We start from the raw sequence: 17,109 nt of genomic DNA on the forward strand, positions 1-17,109 counted from the left end.
TGCCATTTCTGTGCCATTTTTGAAACTGGTTGTACATGGTGTGGTTCTTGGACGTTACCGTGTCTGCACGGTTTGCGTTTCTACCTCTGTCTGGGAGTCATGGATGACTCCGAGTGCAGAGTTGACCGTACTCAGCACCACCACCACAGTTCCCCTGTTATTTTTTTAAATGGATCTTGAACAGCATGTGAAAATTCAGCTTCAGTCCTACACAGTTATCCTCTTGATATTAGAGGACTATTTAATATTAAAGAACCCAGAAGTCAGAGCTGAACTGAATTTACTTATTCCCTCGTTTCAGTCTTGACCTCTCTTGAGAAGCAAAGAAAGGGCATGTTTTGGCGGGGGTGAGAATCCCATTCTGAATCCTTTCTCCCTGTACTGCTTGTGTGTCTCTGCCAAAGTCTGTGACCATACATTCCCTATCTGTATGTATGGTCGGGGTGTTGCCCATGGCCCATGGTGGATGAGGGGAATTCAGGGGGCCAGGGTGGCCAGTACTGATGAGTTATTCCTCTCTGAACCATCCGTCAGATGTAGGGAAACCTTCCTGTCAATATGTCCAGATTGTGCAAAGCCTAAGAAAATGAGATTCACTTTCCATATGCCACTTTTTTTTCTTTTCATTTGTGTGCTTGCTTTGTGAAGAACAGAACCGGAAGTTGGAGGACTTAAAAATATATTCTGTAGGGCTACAGAGATAGTATGCAGGTTAAGGTACTTGCTTGTATGCAGCCAATCCTGGTTCAGGTCCATTGCCAGGGGTCACTAGCCCCTGGGTGTGAAACAAAAATAAAGAGGAAAATAAAGTATATTTTTCTGTATCTAAATTTTATTTTTATTTGCACATATGTTTGGGGGGGTGTACACCCAGTGGTGCTCAGAGCTTACTCCTGACTCTATGCTCAGGAATCACTCCTGGTGGGGCTTAGGGGAACATTTTGGATACTAGGAATCAAGCCTGAGTTGACTGCACAGAAAGCAGTCACCTTACCCGTTATACTATCTCTCTACCCCCTTAACTTGGGGAAATTTATTATAGGCTTTCATGGCCATGCATGTGGTATGCTTAAATGAGCAAAGTCCCCTCCCCATCCCCCCATGTACTCTCATGTACCTGCATGCTCTGTCTCCTGTTCATGTTTAAAAAATGGTGCTGCAATCTGTGATTCTTTGTGGGGGGTGAGGTTCTGCATAGAAAGTGATGTTATCATCTGAATCAAAAGCCTGTGCTTGGGCTAGAGCGACAGTACAGTGGCTTGCCTTGCATGTGGCAGACCCAGGTTTGATTCCTGGTACCCCATACAGAGCCCGCCAGGAGTGATTCCCGAGTACAGAGCTAGGAGTAGCCCCGAGCACTGTCAGGTGTGGCCCCCAAAGCCTGTGCTTTGTAGGAGAGAGGTTTCCATCTTGCCCCAGCTCTAGGCCAATGGAGGTAGTTTGCCTCTTGTTTCAGGGGCCCAGACCTCTGCCAGGGAACCTTAGTCAAATCACAGCTTCCCATTCAGAGCGGGTCCATCAGGTAGTATTTCAAATACGAGTGCTCCTTTTGCAATTTCAGCTTGAATTAGAGTCTGCCAAAGTCCAGGTTTTAGCACTAACTGAGCAGAACCAAAAGCTAAATGAGAAGGTCAAGGAGAAGAACGCAGTACTAAAGGAAGAAAACCTGGCCCTTCAGGCACAAAACAGACTGCTCCAGCAGCGCCTGGAAGAGAGCAGAAATGAAAACTTCCGTCTCCGAAATAGTAAGTTCGTTATGAGTTCGTGTGCTTGTCATTTCATCAGGCTAGTACTAGGAAACTGTACTTTATACCTATCTGTAAAGGAGCCAGCACTTGCTATTTGATAAAATGATATTTCTCCGATTGTAATTGCTTCCTTTTTGTTTGCTATCACATAATTTATAGTGTCAATGTAAGAAGATTTTACAACTGTCCAGGTGAGCCTCTGGATAGGAATGGGCTTCCCTTGGCCTCTCACAGGGTCAGGCCTCCAGGGACCCCTGAGCTGGCCTGAAACGTCTCCCTGGGGTGCAGTACCTGCACTCTCTCTCCATCTCTGGGGATCCCTCCTTCACCAGCCGCCAGCCCCACGCAGTGACTAAAACTGTGGTTCAGTTAGAAGTCCAGGGAACTCCATCTTTGTGGCTGTCCTGTGCAGGAAACCCATTCTTTTTTTTTTTTTTTATAATTTATTTATTTTTAATTAGAGAATCACCGTGAGGGTACAGTTACAGATTTATACACTTTTGTGCTTATACTTCCCTCATACAAAGTTCGGGAACCCATCCCTTCACCAGTGCCCATTCTCCACCACCCGTAAACCCGGCGTCCCTCCCACCCTCCCCACTCCCATCTCCCCCCCACCCCACCCTGCCACTGTGGCAGGGCATTCCCTTCTGTTCTCTCTCTCTAATTAGCTGTTGTGGTTTGCAATAAAGGTGTTGAGTGGCCGCTGTGTTCAGTCTCTAGCCCTCATTCAGCCCGCAACTCCTTTCCCCCACATGGCCTTCAACTACAATGTAGTTGGTGATCGCTTCTCTGAGTTGCCCTTTCCCCGGAACGTGAGGCCAGCCGCGAAGCCATGGGGTCAACCTCCTGGTTAAGTGGATGGGCATGAAAAGTTTCATGCTGAGTGAAATGAGTCAGAAAGAGAGAGACAGACATAGAAAGACTGCACTCATCTATGGTATATAGAATATCAGGAAACCCATTCTTGAAGGGACCTCCAGTGACCTGACGGGGGGTACCTCAAGGTTTCTAAGCCTGTACCCTAAGTGTTCTGCTGTGGGACACCTTTTTGGCTTTCTATTCGCAGTAGAGGAAAGAGAGAGGTTTCAGATCCTCATTAAGCAGTAGCTCCCTCTGAGTAGGACCTTGAGGAGTCACCAAGATTGTCACTTGCACATATTAAATCATTTAGCTTTGAAATTGGTGAACCAGGATCAGGTAGTTCATTTGTAAAATTAACATCCTCTTAAGGGCATTCCTGCAGGAAACTTTCTTTAAGTGCATTTGTTTCATGAAATGAGAGAGCTCCAGATTGTTGATGACCAGACTTTCTCACCTCCTTAGGACAACCAAGGTCATCATCTGCTGAGATGGTAGTTTTTGAGCAAGAACACCCAAACCCAGAAGGGTTTAGCTCCAGTTTGCCTTCACGTGGGAATTTTGAAACCCACAGACAAGCTCTCCACAAGCAACTGCAAACTGAAGTGAGTATCGCTGTCTGCATCCCTTGTGGTGCACATTCCCAGATGTCTGTCATACCAAGTGATTCCAACACCCAAAAGGACTCCCTTGATCTGTTGTGTGTCTTTTCTCATCTGCACAAACTCTTGCATGTTTATATGCTTTAATAGTCATAATAGTAATCGAATCTGAAGGAAAGCAAACACACCCAAATACAAACTTCCCCAATTCCTGCTAGTTCCTGGTATTCCAGCATCTCTTGGTCCCCTCCCTGAGCCTGACAGAGGACAGTGCTCTCCTTCTGAGGGCTGCCTTGTGCCCTGGAGGAGCTGTTTTTTGAGATGAGTTTAAAAGAGAGAAAAAAAAGTTATTCATGTGCCCCACTTGTTTCTGCTTTATTGGGACACTGTGAATTAGAGATGTAACACCTCTCAGAACTAGCAGGATAGGAAAACAAAAAGCCCCATAAGAGTGTTTCCCTTTTCAAGTGAGTTGTACACTGATTTCCTTCTCTAAACTGTTTCAGATTGAGCATTCTGCACAGCTAAAGGCCCAACTATTGGATTATGATTCTTCTGTGAAAAGGTTGACTGCACAAGTTTCTACTTTAAAAATGCAGCTGAGACAAACTCAAACAGGTTAGAGTCATTTTTAACCTTTAAGTGTGTGTGTGTTTGTGTTTCTCTTATAACAGAAATGTCATAGAAAATACATCATCAGGCCATAGCGATAGTCCAGCAGGTAGGGCATTTGCCTTGCACGCGGCCAACCCTGGGTTCGATCCCTGGCATCCCATATGGTCCCCCAAGCACTACCTGGAGTAATTTCTGAGTGCAGAACCAGGAGTAACACCTGAGCATTGCCAGGTGTGACCCCAAAAGCCAAAAAATAATAAAATACATCATCACAGATGTAAAACTTCCTTGATCATTTCAGGGAGTACCAACCTAGATCATTTTCTTACGTGACTGGTTCACAGATGTCTCATACCCCAACTCAAACGGTGTGGTGTGGCCCACGTGTCCAAATCCCTCCCAAGCTTATGCTCTCCTTTCCTGTTTGTTCCCTGGCTGATAAGTCCAACAACTCTTGGGTGACTTGCCAGCAGTGTTACTATCTGAAGCAGCAGCCTTACACAGTCAGAAACTAGTCCTCACTGGTTTTGAAGTAAAAACAGATTTCATTTGGAGGGTTTTAGGAAGGGGAAGGAGGGAGTGAAAGTGACAGAGTAACACGCTCAAGAGAGAATGCTGGCTTCTCCAAGAGGCGGAGCCTCTCCACACACCCCAGCATCAGGTAGGAAAGCATGAAAGCACACAGCTCAAGAGGGGAGGTGTGGTGCCCGGGATAAACGCAGGGTTCCTGCATGCAGCGCATGCACTCATTTCATTGGGCAATCTTTCTGTCCCTTACTGATATTCCCCACCCCTTTTCCAGGTCACATATAAAACAAGCAAAATCAGGTCTGTTTAAGCTTTCCAGACCTATTACAAATGCAGTTTGTGCTTGGAACTTTTTGTCTTTAAAGATTGTGGAAAATGCCCTGCATTACAAATAGAAATCTGTTAAGCCATAGCTAGTATATAGACATTCTCAGCCATGTCAGCTGGGGCTGTCATTACTGTGGCTTCAGAAAATGTTTAATAGTGCAATTTTTATTTTTGCTTTTTGGACCACACCCAGTTATTCTCAGGGGTTACTCCTGGTTCTGCACTCAGGAATCACTCCTGGCGGTGCTCAGGGGACCATATGGGATGCCGGGGATTAAACCCGGGTTGGCCACATGCAAGGCAAACGCCCAACCCTCTGTACTATTGCTCCAGCCCCTAATAGTGCACTGCTTTCTTGTTAATGCTTTTTTAAAAAAATGATGCTCTAGAGTGGATTTTAATTGTATTCTCCAGTGTTCCCCCTGGTTTCATGCATCCATTTTCCCCTTGTAACCCACAGCTTTGGAGAATGAAATGTACCACAATCCAAAGCCATCAGGTCCAGAGTGCTCTAGTTCTGCCGGTGAGTTTTTGGCAGGGAACATTCTGCCTCCCGGCTCAGAGGCAAGCGGCGATCTGCCCGGACTGCCACAAGACCAGGAAAGGCTGGAGGAAGGTGCAGCAAAGACCGAAAGGGGCGACCAGGATCCTACTTCCCCCGATTCTGACTTAGAGTTCGTAGCATCCACCAAGGCTCGGGTGAAGGAGTTGGAGGAGGAGGCTGAACAGTTGGAGAAGACTTTCCAAGACTACAACCTCCGGGCCAGCCAGCAGCAACCTCACAGCCTGATGGACGAGGTGCAGCTGCTGCCGCTGCAGTTCATGAGAAGCTCACGGAGTTTCACGCCCAGATCCCGAAGGAGATATTTTCTTGCTGAGAGCGGAGTGGGCTCTGAGGCCCTGCTGGGCGGCCTGCCCGATGGCGAGAAGAACGAGTTGGCAGAAGGAGCAACCGGCGGTAGAGCCTCTCGGCGGAGGGGCATAGCCTCCCGACGCCTGTCTTCCATGGCCAAACGGAGCTTAGAAGATGAACTGGGCCTGGACGGTAAGTCGCTGCGGCGAGAGATGTGGGCTGCCCTGTATGGGGTGGGCACGGACTTCTTTTTCTTTTTTTTTCTGGTCAAACCCAGCAACGCTCAGGGGTTCCTCCTGGCTCTGCACTCAGGAATGACTCCTGGTGGTGCTTGGGGGACCCTATGGGATCCTGGGAATTGAACCCGGGTCTGCTGCGTGCAAGGCAAACGCCCTCCCTGCTGTGCTATCACTCTAGCCCCTGGGTTCAGACTTCAGTGGGTCTCTGATCTGCTTTTCCGAGCCACCAGGACTGAGAGCCTCAAGCCTCGATGCCCTCGCAGGCTCTGCTTGCCTCCACCGAGACACAGCTGGGCACACAGGCGGCCTTAGGGTGGAAGGCAGAGGATTGTGCCACGTTTTCCAGCGCGTTGGCCATAGGTGACAGTGGCTTCCCCTTCCCCTCTAGTGCTGGCACCACTGCGCCATCCCAGTGCTTGTATTGTGTATCTGTAGCACTTCTGTGTCCACTCAGCTGCTTGCAAGGATGGCAGAAAATGCCTTTGTAAAGCAGTAGGGTACTTCAAAAACTTTTAATTGGATCCCTTTGTGCTGCACAGTTATAAAGTTCAGGATTGAGTTTGAGTGATACAATGTTCCAACACCCATCCCTTCACGAGTGTACATTTCCCACTACCAGTGTCCCCAGTTCCCCTCCCACCCCGCTCACTGCCCCGTCAGCCTGCCTCTGTGGCTCTGACAGACACCTCTCTCTCTCTCTCCATCCCTCCATCTCTCTCCCTCCCCTCTCTGTCCCTCTCATTTTCCTTTTTGGCACTGTGGTTTGCAGTACTTTTACTGAAAAGGTATCATGCATATCTCTTTACTCCTGTCAGCACTCAGTTCTTGTGCAAAGTGATCCTTTTCAACTATCATTCTCTAGCAGTCCCTTCTCTGTCCTAACTGCAATGCGCCCCTTGTGGCGAGCTTCCCACCATGGGCCAGTCCTCCTGGCGCTTGTTTCTACTATCTTCGGGTATTGTCTTCATACTATGTTATTTTTATCCCACACATGAGTGTGGTCATTCTGTTTGTTTACTCAGCATGATAACTCTCCATGGCCATCCATGTATAAGCAAATTTCATGACTTCATTTTTCCTCACAGCTGCATTGTGTACATGTACCATAGTTTCTTTAACCAGTCCTCTGTTCTTGGGCACTTGAGTTGTTTCCAGATTCTGGCTACTGTGAACAGTGCTGCAAAGAACATAGGTGTGAAGATGGCTTTTCTGCATTGTGTTTTGGGGCTTTGCTGGGTTGTGTGGAAGCTCAATTTCTAGTTTTTTGAGTAACATCTATATTGTTTTCCAGAAAGGTGAACCAGGCAGCATTCCCACTAGCAGTGAATGAGAGTCCATTTCTCTCCACATCCATGCCAGCATTTGCTGTTCCTTATGATGTGTACATGAGTCTCTGTGGCACGAGATATGTCATTATTGTTTTGATTTGCATCTCCCTGATAATTAGTAATGTAGAGCACTTTTTTCATGTGCTTTTTGCCCATTTTTATTTCTTCCAGGGAAGTTTCTGTTCATCTCTTCTCTCCGTTTTTTGATGGGGTTGGATTTTTTTTAATTATGAAGTTCCACTAGTACCTTAGATATCTTCTATATTAGTACCTTATCGGACGAGTATTGGGTAAATCATTTTTCCCCATTCCATGGGCTGTCTTTGTATCCTGCTCATCATTTCCTTCGAAGTGCAGAAGCTTATTAGTTTAATGTAGTTCCATTTGTTTATCTTTGCTTCCACTTTCTTGGTCAGCAGTTTTTTATCCTTAAATGTACCTTTAACTTCAGGGTTATGGAGAGTTAGCAGTAGAGTTCTTTCTAAACCACATTGCTCTCTTCTCTCTGAAATCTGTACTATTCTCACCCTGATTCCTTGTGTCCCGTAGGTGATGGACAGTCTTGTGTGAATAGCGCAGATCCTTGCCTGAATAATATGCTTCAGCCTTTATCCGCTGAGGCAAAATGCGGTTCTCCCAGCCATTCCCGCCACAGCACTCTGGACCCAAATGCCAGGTAAATACTGCGTTCCTCTCAGCTTGAGCTAAGGCTGCTTATCTGTTTTGCTTAGGTGATGTTAAAGCCCACATCATCACAATCTAGAATTTGGGGTCACAGATATTTGGTAATTATCCGAATTACCTGGGATAAAAGAGTCCTTATAAACCAGAGATAGAGCTCAGTAGTGTGTGCTTTGTTCGGGTCCCGGCACCTCATATGGTAGGTACCCTGAGTATTGCTGGGCGTGAGCCCTGAGTACCAGCAGGCCTGGCTTAGAAGACAAAAAAAAAAGAAGTCTCTCGCAAAGAACTCGTTTCTGTTCCTTTGTTGTACTTTGTAGTAAAGGCGGGATGCCCAGAGCACTCCCAGAGCTTAAGGAGAAGGGCATAGAAGGAAAGAAATCAAGAGGGGAAGGAAGAAGATGAGAGAAGGCAGGAAGGGGAGGCAGGGCCGGGGCTTTGGTTATTCTGATGGTGTAGGAGAATGGTATGGCTGTATATCCGAAGCACACACTCAGCAACACTGAAAATACGAGCTCTAAGCTGCGACAACCGAACTTTGTCAAAGTGGCAGGTGGGGAGAGAGGAGTGAGGAGGAGGATTGAGAGGGAGTGTGGGAACAGTGGTGGAGGGAAGCTGACCCTGGCGGTGGGATTGGTGCTGGAATATTGTATACCTAGAACTCATCTGTCAGTATCTTTGTAAATCATGGTTGTTTAATGGAAGAAAACAAAAATTTAAGTTATTTAAGAATATTTTTGACATGTGAGACCAGAGAGATAGTACCAGGGGTAAAGCTCTTGTCACACACACACACACACACACGCACGCGCGCGCGCACACACATCCATACACATGCATGCATTTTGGAACAGGTAGATAGTTCAAAGGACTAAGTACATGCTTTGCTAGAGAGAGCCCCAAGTACAATCCCTGACACCCCTGTGTATGGCCCCAAACCAAACAAACCAACATTAGCATTTAAGTAGGAACCACGAAGATTCCTGTCTGCATGTTTCTGAAACAAGTTTTAAGTGGGAGGTGGGCCTCAGGCCCTGTGGCTTCAGCAGAGCAGATGGCTGTGTTCAGAGGTTCAGCACTTGCTCTCCTTTGGGTTGTCCTTCTAGTTACGAGAGGGACTCCTGTACTGCCTGATTACCCCTTGCCCCCAGTGGTGGGACTTTCTTTTTATTTTGGCTTTTTGGGTCGCACCCAGGGATGATCAGGGTTTACTCCTGGCTCTGCACTCAGGAATCACTCCTGGTGGTGCTAGGGGGACCATATGGGATGTCAGGATCTAACTTGGGTCGGTCAGGTGCAAGGCTTTATCTGCTGTATTATCACTCCGGCCCCGTGGTGGGACTTTCTGCCTCTCCTTAGTGGGTTCAGGCCTGAGTCTCTGCCAGGGGATTCAGTTCTGTTCTCCAGAGCTGGGAACTGCTTCTGTGCCTGGGTCCCAGAGCAGGTGCTGAGTGGGCACATCACCCCTTGTTCCTTGTTGACTCCTGGCTGTGCACTCAGGGATCACCCTTGACTGTGTTTAGGGAACCATAAGGGATGTCAGACATCTAACCACTGTGCTATCTCTCCGGCCCCTTGCTCCTTGTTGGATGGAGCTCCGATGTGAGAGGAGATGGTGTCAGCTACTTTCATGTATAGATGTCTTTAGCTGACTCCTGAGGAAGTTGCAGAATTCATGCTCTTAGATGATATTCTGTGCTTCTGGAAAAACTTAGCTCCTCCTTGGACTAGGTGTGAGAGGCACTGTTGCTCTGCCACGCGTGATCGAACCTATGTCACAGTGCAGGGTGCTCACGAGGGCCTTGCCCGGCACATGGGAGCTCTTTCTGGTCTCTGAGTTTTATTTTCTAAAGCATTTTCTCTGGTCACAAAAGGCTTTTTGTAAGCCTGTTCTCTTGGGTTTTACATCACTGTGTCCCATATTCATGAATTTTGTTTTCCTAATCCAGTCTTTATCAAAGGCCGGATGATGTTGAAGACAGCGAATTTCCAAATCTGGACGATGTAGATTTTATGGACAAGGAGGAATTTGAAACTTATGAATGTAAGTTCAAGTATGATTATTTTGTTGATAATTGAAAATGTAGAAAACTAAGTTTGCATGAAGTCTTGTCTCCCATTATTATAAAAAGCAAAGCAGTTACAAATTAGGATATGTTTATTTTGTGCTAAAACCCACAAAGACAGATCTATTGACTAATTTTCTATTAATACTTTCAGAGGTATGTCTGAATTTCTATTCTTCCAAATTTTGGATACACTTCAAAAGCTACAGTGAAGCCGATATGTGAATCGGTAGCTTTCCTTACCAAGTTTGGGATGGCCTCGGATTTATTTATCTTACCATTTACTCTTCATTGTGCTGTGTGATGCCCCATGTGATGCAGGGACTAAAATACCCATGTTTCCAAATAACATGTCTCTCATTTCCGCAAAGCATGCAGTCAACCTGGATCTATATTCATTTCACGGCTGTATCAGTGACCTTGTTGCCTTGTTGGCTGCAGGGAGAAGTATGAAAAAAGATAAAGAAAATGAAATCAAGCTAAACACACACACACTCTCCCCCACCTCCACAGCTTCCGGTGGGAATCCAGTGGAAGCACATCAGGGACAGCTTCAGATGATGTCAGAGTGGCACAGTGCAGAGTCCATCATGCAAAGCGAGAGGCACAGAAAAATGTCTCCACTTTAGAAATATTTGGGATTGGGGGTGGTGGCACAGAGTGAGATTGGAGTTGGGTCCCCAATGCTTCCCACTGGTACCGAGTGAAGTTCTGATGGCCCTGCTCTCCCGGACTCCCAGCCCTGCAGCCACCATGCCGTATCAGGCCCCTGTGAGCATCGTGAGCAGATGTGCAAGCACCACAGCCAGATGTGAGACCCCTGGTTAGAGCAAGCAGTGAAGAGCAAGGGAGAGATAGTAGTACATGGAGCTGACAAAGGCAAACTTGCTTTTTTGGATATGCTCTAAGGGATAGAGAAAAACGACAAGAAAATCTCCCCCCGCCAAGCACAAAGCTCTTAATATGTGAAGAGACAAGTTTGCACTCTGAAATGTTTGCTACGATAAGCCCAAACCCGGCACCTCATGCAAAAATGAACCCAGTGAAGGGGCTTAAGTGTTGAATACATTTTGGTGCCCCTTGCTGAGAAAATGCGGGGGAAATGATCAGCAGCCCTTCGAGCCAGCGCCATGGCCGTTTTCTTAGTTGTCTGATTAAGAAATGAGAGCTTGACAGTAGCATGGTGTAGCCGAAATGGCTTCTGGCTGACTTGCTTCCTTTCTCTTTTTTGTCAGGACAAATATTTTTTTCCCTTTTTCTATGTAGTATTTTATATATGAGTGTTATTTTTGAAAACCCATACTATAGCCATTAGGTTAGCCAGTGAAGACTCTCTTCTACTGTGATGAATTTTGTCGTCTTGTTTTAGGGGTGCCTCCCAGACAGCGCTCAGGGAACCCTGGGCTGCCCCGGCCATAGAAGGTACCTATCAGTCCCTGATCCCAGCTGTGCTGGGGGCCGTCCATGGTGGTGTTCGGAGTCTCTGGGGCTCGAGGGCGCACGAGGTGGCGGTGACCAGACTCTGCCCCTGAGCCCTGGGCCCATGCTTGGCATTTCCTTTCTGTACCTTTTGCTTGAGCAGGAAAGTGCTGGCGCCCTGTTGCTCATTATCTCCGTGGTACACAGTGGCTCGTTCAGTGAGAGCCCTGTAAGGATGACGAGGGGGCCAGGAGATCCAAGAGGGTCTCGCACATTTTCTCTTCTTGTTGAGCTGGTCCGGGGGGCGGGTGTTAGTCGTGCCCGGGTCCTTCAGGAAGGCAGCCGTTTCCCTGGCGTGCTGCTCAGAACACAGGGGGCTCTTGTCTGGCGCCTTTTCTTCTTCTCTTTTTTTTTCTTTTTGGGTCACACTGGTAATGCTCAGGGATTCCTCCTGGCTCTGCACTCAGGAATCACTCCTAGCGGTGCTCAGGGGACCCTATGGGATGCTGGGAATTGAACACGGGTCGGCTGCATGCAAGGCAAACGCCCTACCTGCTGTGCTGTCGCTCCAGCCCCTGCCTTTTCTTCTTGAGGGGCTCACATCTAAACCGGAGCAGCACTGCCAGTCACCTCGAGTGGAGGAGACTAACACATCCTGAGTGGAGGTGTGAGGGGATTCTCCGAGAAGCTGAAACTGGCTAGTCGGATTCTGGCTCTGCCTCGGAACGCTCCCCCTCGGCGCTCCTCGGGCCTTGGGATGAAACCAGCCTGGAGAACCTCAGCGATGATCTGAGGTTCCAGCCCCAGCGGGTGTTGTAGCTACCCTGTCCTTTAGCCTCGGGACTGTCATGGCAGAGTGACAAAGGACATTCCCAACAGTGCAATGAGAGGTCTATTGACTTCCCTAGATCCCCGGTGACATTGTCACCTCGCTGCTGTGGAAATAGAACTGACACTGTCAGCAGAGCCAGGCGAATTCTATTCCCAGCTCTGTCTTGAGCATAACAAATCTGAATGAACCGAATTCTCTGAAGCAGCAACACAGCAGTAACTCCTCGGACTTTGTCAGGCCGGCTGACACCACCGTGCTCAGTGCTCAGTTCTCCCCATCCGCCTCTGCTTCTGTTAGACTCATGAAACCATTGTTTGCACCCCATATAGATGGAGGCAATTTCCCAAGACCTTTTGACCTGGATGCATTTTATCCTGCCGGTGACATGCCACACATAGACACGACCTCGATTGCCATCCACCCTGCTGGAGACATGCTTTACATGGACTCTGCCTCCGCCCCTGCCACCATTCCCTTGCCGTATCCAGGTAAGTTGGTCGTTTTTCACGACTGGTCCTGACCCATCCACCTCGTATATGCGTTTTCTGTACCCTCAAAGGACTCCTTATCAGCAGAGCCGAGTCACAGGCTCTGGGAGGGATTGGTGCTGGTTAGGACCTTGTGCTCGTAATCCCAGTTCCAACCCCTAAAGGCCCTGGGGAGGACAGGCTCCATCTGAACTTCTGGGAGTCCTTCCCCAGGCCAGTTGGTAATAGATCTTATTATCTGAAGGAGCCGGGTGGGCCACAAGCCTCCCCTGGGCCGGTTTCCGAGCTGGGGGTCTCTGCTGGGCAGCCATTTGGTAGAGACCTGCGCTGGTCAGGGATGAGAGAAATCTTAGCAAGTTAGGGAAACCAGTGGCAGGACACGTGTTCTGCCTTTGGGGTCTTGTGCAGATGATAACAGTGGGATTGGGGGGCTTGTGTGGGCGCTTTGGGCCACACTGAGCAGTGCTCTGGGCCTGGCCTGACTCTGTGTTCAGGATTGATCCCCAGCCATGCTCGGGGGAACCACGTGCCGTGCTGGCAGTTCACGCTGGGGTTGGGAGATGCATGTGAGCGCCTTAACTCTTGTATTATTTTTCCAGCCCCAATTGTGATGGCTTTTCAATTCATCACTTCTCGTCTTCTTCTGAGGTACAGAAGTAACTGAACAGGCAAACCTGGGGGAATCTCTTAGTTGCCTAGTAGGAATGCTTTGCTTTCGTGTCTCCAGAGATGTTTGTTTGTTTCATTGGGTCTTGGGCCACACCCAGCAGTGCTCAGGGCTTATTCCTGGTTCTGTACTCAGGGATCACCTGGAAACCCAGAGGAGCACATGGGGTGACAGGGATTAAGCCCAGGCCAGCTCTATGCAGGGCCAGCAGCCGCCTCCCCTGCTGTAGCAGCTCTCCATCCCTAGAGAGGTTTCTTTAGGCCACTATGACCAACAGGGTGTATCCTACCAGCAAAACAGGGGGTTCTTTTTGGAATTTCTTTTCAAATTGGCATCCTGCTGTTGCATATTGCTATTCACGTGTGTGTGAAATCAGCAACATTTAGGTGCTTGCTTTTGTCACTCCCAAGGAAGAGCTTGCATTTCTGCCTGTGGGAGTGACTTCTGAAGGCATTGGAATTTCATGGCCAGGATTGAGAAAGAGGGAGGATGGTGTCACCTGTTCATTAGTGAAACAAGCTCAATTCCAACTGCTGAGTTAGAGCAGGGTACAGCAGAAAGTTCTGAGTCCCCTGGTGAACCTGTGAGTTTATTTATCTGTTTCTTGGCACTGTTAGGTGAAATGGCTTAGGCTATACTACAAAGATGGTGTCAACGTGGTCATCTGTGGGAGGGTGATTTAATGAAATGTGGGCAGGTGAGGGGTGGTGCTTGAAATAGCACAGAGGTTTAGCGTGCATGCCTTGCAAACATATGGTCGTGAGTTCAAATCCCCGATGTCCAAAATGTACCAAGAATAATCCTGGCCTGTGGTTCCTGCTGCTGCAAGTAGGTTTTCAGCCACACTGCAGCCAGGCATGCATAAATACCATAAAAAGGAGCATGACCCCTGGTGAACACAACTGAGAATATGTGTGTGTCACAGAAGGCACTCAACAAACAGTGTGACCATGTATGTAACTACACAACTAACGTGCAAATGGGTATTGACCACAACAGGCCTAGGGATTTGTGGGGCTGGAGGGAAGAGACATCCCTAAAACGCCTTGCCTTCCCAGAAGCACCAGGGGGTGGAGAACTAGATGGCATTGCCTTAAAGCCACAGTGCAACCAAATACAAATTTGAAAGTTCCTAAGTTTGTAACTGTACCCCACGGTGATTCACTAATAAAAATTAAAAAGAAAATAAAGCCACAGTGCAGGGGCCATGCAGGAGAGGTTAGTGGTCAATGTGGGAATGTGGTGGGCCTCAGAGGTGCCATCGAAGGGGCTAGGCCGCCGGGGACACCTTCAAGGCTGTGGGGAATCGCAGAGGGCCATAGCTAGAGACACTTCTTGGTTCTGTTCTGATTAAGAGACACTTGAGCACCTTCACAGTCGTGATGTAATCAGGACACTAAGTCCAGCTGTTCCTATGTTGTGTGCCAGATATTCCCCGTAGCAGAGGTAAAGGCTAGGTTTGCTGCTTAAATGTGTCTGGGGGCTCGGAGACCAGCGACACAGGCCCAGAGCTTGAAGCCAACGGGAGTAGTCTAGGAAGCCCAGGGCCCGTGCTGAGTCTTGGCAGATGGCTCCTGCAAACTGGTTTCATGTTCACTGGAAATAACTGATGCTGAAACTCTTTATTCTCTGTCCTACTAGACCCAGAGCAAAAACGGATTGAGGACAGGCGGGCAGAGGAGCAGTTATGGGAACAACAAATGAAGGAGCGCAGGTTGAGAGAGGAAAAACGGCATAGCGAACGACAAGAAGCTTTGGAAAAGGAGCGAAAAGAACTGGAACGGCTGGAACAGGAACGGGTAAGGCTACCAAAGTCAAGTGCTTCTCTAGACTAGGTTGTCCATATTCTCCCTGACTCGGAGCCTTCCTTGCAGGAAGGTGAGTGGGTGCTTGTCTGACGTCAGCACCAGACAGGCTTAGAGTCACTGGGGGGTGCTGCATGCAGCCTTTGGGAGTGCTCTGAGGAGAGCACCCTCTCTCCCGGGGAATTCTGTCTGTAGTCTGCAGGGTGTATTTGAGGGATGGGATTCTATTACTGAGTGTGTTTTTGGAAATCTTCAGTGTTTTAAAAAAAATCTATATCCCATTCTGGTGACCATGTACTTCACAGAAATTGATCGAACAGACACTGAATCTGGACATAGAGAAAGACGATGAACCCAATGTGGAAGAAACAAAAGAATCTGCTTGTGATGTTAACCCTCTAGAGAAATACATGAAGATCATCCAGCAAGACAAACAAAAGGAGGCTGAAGATAAGGTGCCATTGCTATGAGGGCTGGGGTTGACCAAGGTTGGATTTAAAAACGTTGGGGAAGGAATCTGTCTTCTCAGTTGCAGACCAGTTCACACGGAGCCTTGAGTCTTTAAAATATATTAGGCTCTTGATAGGATTTTATCTCTTTTGCTCGGGTTAAAAAAAAATGAAAATTTGGGATTTGTCAAAGTTTCTAAAAATTTGGATTTCTCTTATTTTAAAAATGAGGTAAAGGAGGGCCAGAGAGAACTCAAACCACTCAGTACAAGCTGTGATGCTGGAGGCCCGGGTTCCATACTGCTCCCAAATGTTCCCCCAAGCCCTGTTGGGATGTGGACCCTCCAGAATCCAAACAAGAACAAAATACAAGGGAGCCTCTATGGATGAATAATGAATGCACTAATACTTTTTGGGGCTTTTGTTTTGTTTTTGATCCAAATCTGAAGATGCTCAGGGCTTTTTCCTGACCCTGATCCCAGCAGGATCACCCCTGCTGCAATTTGGGGGACCAGATGGGATGTTGGGGATCAAATCTGGTTTGGTCACATGCAAGGCAAGTAACCTACCTGCATGTCACTCTGACCTATCACTCTGACCCCTGAAACATTGATGTTTGATATTAGTATGAAGTAGTACTGGTATTGAGATGCATACTGGATAGTTGATTTTGATGTGCTTGCTAAGTTTCATACTTAAAAGTAAATGCCTTTTTAGACTCTTAGACTCGTAAATTATGTACTACAAAAATAGTTCTTAGAAAAATCATATATGTGTGTGTGTGTTTGGGGAATCCCCAGTTGTGCTCAGGGCTTACTCCTGACTCTGCACTCAGGGATCACTCCTGGTAGGCTTGGGAGACTATAGGGGATGTCAGGGCTTGAACCCAGGTCAGCCACATGCAAGGCAAATGAGAAATCTTATGTTTTTAAATAAAATTAAATATAATTTTAAATTTCTTTTGACCTCTTTGTCCCAGAGTGAAAAAAAGAAGACCAAAGAAGGTTCCGGAGTTGACACATCAGTGTCTAGTGATAAAGAAGGAAGGTATGGTGTCCCCAACTTTGTGTGCTTATGCCAATCATTGTTGCATTGCTGATTTTGGGGTGCTTGTAAAAATTCAATGATTTAATCAAAATTAATGACTTTAGGGCCAGACGGGGTTAGAAAGCTTGCCTTATATCCAGCCATTTCAGGTTCCATCCCTGGTATTGCATATGTTTCCTCCAAAATGGCCAGGAGTGACCCCTGAGGACAGCCAGAAATAGCCTCTGAACACTGCTAGATATGACCAAATACTTCCACCTCTCAAAAAAAATAAGTGATTGAGTAAAAATCATCTTTGTTAACTTGTGAAATTGCTCCTAGTATGAATTGTGAGGTTGTAAACCCCACAGTGAATAAGAACATGATGAAGATCCCCAAATTAACTTGACAAGTATCAACATTTTAATAATTTGTCTCTGTCTTTAGTTTCGCAGGTTTTTCTCAAGAAGATGTGGATGACTTTTGGTAACCATTTCCAGCCTCTGTGCCTTTAGTATTAACATCGTAACTAATCTGTACTAAGGTAGAACTAGCAATAAAAGCAATGCATGAGA

General features: G+C 47.3%; 1 protein-coding gene across 2 annotated transcripts in view; it reads left to right on the forward strand.

The window, feature by feature from the left end:
• OFD1 (OFD1 centriole and centriolar satellite protein) overlaps positions 1-17,109 on the forward strand; it is a 42,678-nt gene extending 25,569 nt beyond the window's left edge. For both annotated transcript variants that reach the window (XM_055122380.1, XM_055122379.1), the window contains exons 13-23: positions 1,562-1,745; positions 3,075-3,214; positions 3,718-3,829; positions 5,142-5,726; positions 7,651-7,777; positions 9,732-9,826; positions 12,429-12,587; positions 14,896-15,053; positions 15,365-15,514; positions 16,488-16,555; positions 16,982-17,109. In XM_055122380.1, coding sequence (XP_054978355.1) covers positions 1,562-1,745; positions 3,075-3,214; positions 3,718-3,829; positions 5,142-5,726; positions 7,651-7,777; positions 9,732-9,826; positions 12,429-12,587; positions 14,896-15,053; positions 15,365-15,514; positions 16,488-16,555; positions 16,982-17,024 — 1,821 coding nt within the window. In that variant the 3' untranslated portion in view covers positions 17,025-17,109. The remainder of the gene's footprint in view (positions 1-1,561; positions 1,746-3,074; positions 3,215-3,717; positions 3,830-5,141; positions 5,727-7,650; positions 7,778-9,731; positions 9,827-12,428; positions 12,588-14,895; positions 15,054-15,364; positions 15,515-16,487; positions 16,556-16,981) is intronic.

Source organism: Sorex araneus, chromosome X (assembly GCF_027595985.1).
Source record: "Sorex araneus isolate mSorAra2 chromosome X, mSorAra2.pri, whole genome shotgun sequence".
In the NCBI taxonomy this organism is placed as follows: Eukaryota; Metazoa; Chordata; class Mammalia; order Eulipotyphla; family Soricidae; genus Sorex; species Sorex araneus.